A 555-nucleotide genomic window follows, 5' to 3' on the forward strand; every position below is an offset into this window, starting at 1 on the left:
TCCACTTCCTTCACATCAATGCCAAAGACCAGCTGCATGCACTCAGAGGCTTCGCTGAAGATGGTAGGGAATTGGTCCTCGTAGTTTTTGAGGACACCATTCAGCATTTCTTCCTTTGTGATCGGCTCCTTCATTTGATACTTGAGGAGCAGCAAATAGACCAGATCACCCACCCTTTTATCAATCTCATTTCCAGGCAAGGACTGAGGGTCTTGCGAGGTGCTCGGCTCCTCCTCTTCCTGGCTGCTGGAGCCCTTATTGGGTTGACTCCATGACGTGGAGGCAACGGCAGTGATGGGGGAGCCGGCTCTCTGCAGACCCTGGGGAGGACTCTGTGTCTCAGCAGCAAACGCCTCCTCCTCCCCCCCTGGGCTGCTTGAGAGTAGAGGACAAAGGGAGGAGGTGGAGGAGAGGGAGGAGGGAAAAGAGGAGGGAAAAGAGGAGGAGCAGGTAGAGGAGGATGAAGAAGTATCCTCCTCCTCAGCCACAGAAAGCTGTGCATCCGCGAGGGCCTCCGTCTCACTTTGGGATGGAAGCATGCAGCGCCGACGCTTC

General features: G+C 55.5%; 1 protein-coding gene across 1 annotated transcript; it reads right to left on the bottom strand.

Moving 5' to 3' along the window:
* Positions 1-5: 5 nt before the first annotated feature.
* LOC103607344 (melanoma-associated antigen 10-like) lies at positions 6-551 on the bottom strand (the record flags this gene model as incomplete). The annotated part of the gene is made up of 1 exon (XM_008591861.1): positions 6-551. A coding segment is annotated over one exon (546 nt), but the record flags the coding sequence as incomplete, so codon positions are not given.
* Between the last annotated feature and the right edge of the window lie 4 nt (positions 552-555).

The sequence above is a fragment of the Galeopterus variegatus genome, unplaced genomic scaffold (genome assembly GCF_000696425.1).
Source record: "Galeopterus variegatus unplaced genomic scaffold, G_variegatus-3.0.2 Scaffold7347, whole genome shotgun sequence".
In the NCBI taxonomy this organism is placed as follows: domain Eukaryota; kingdom Metazoa; phylum Chordata; class Mammalia; order Dermoptera; family Cynocephalidae; genus Galeopterus; species Galeopterus variegatus.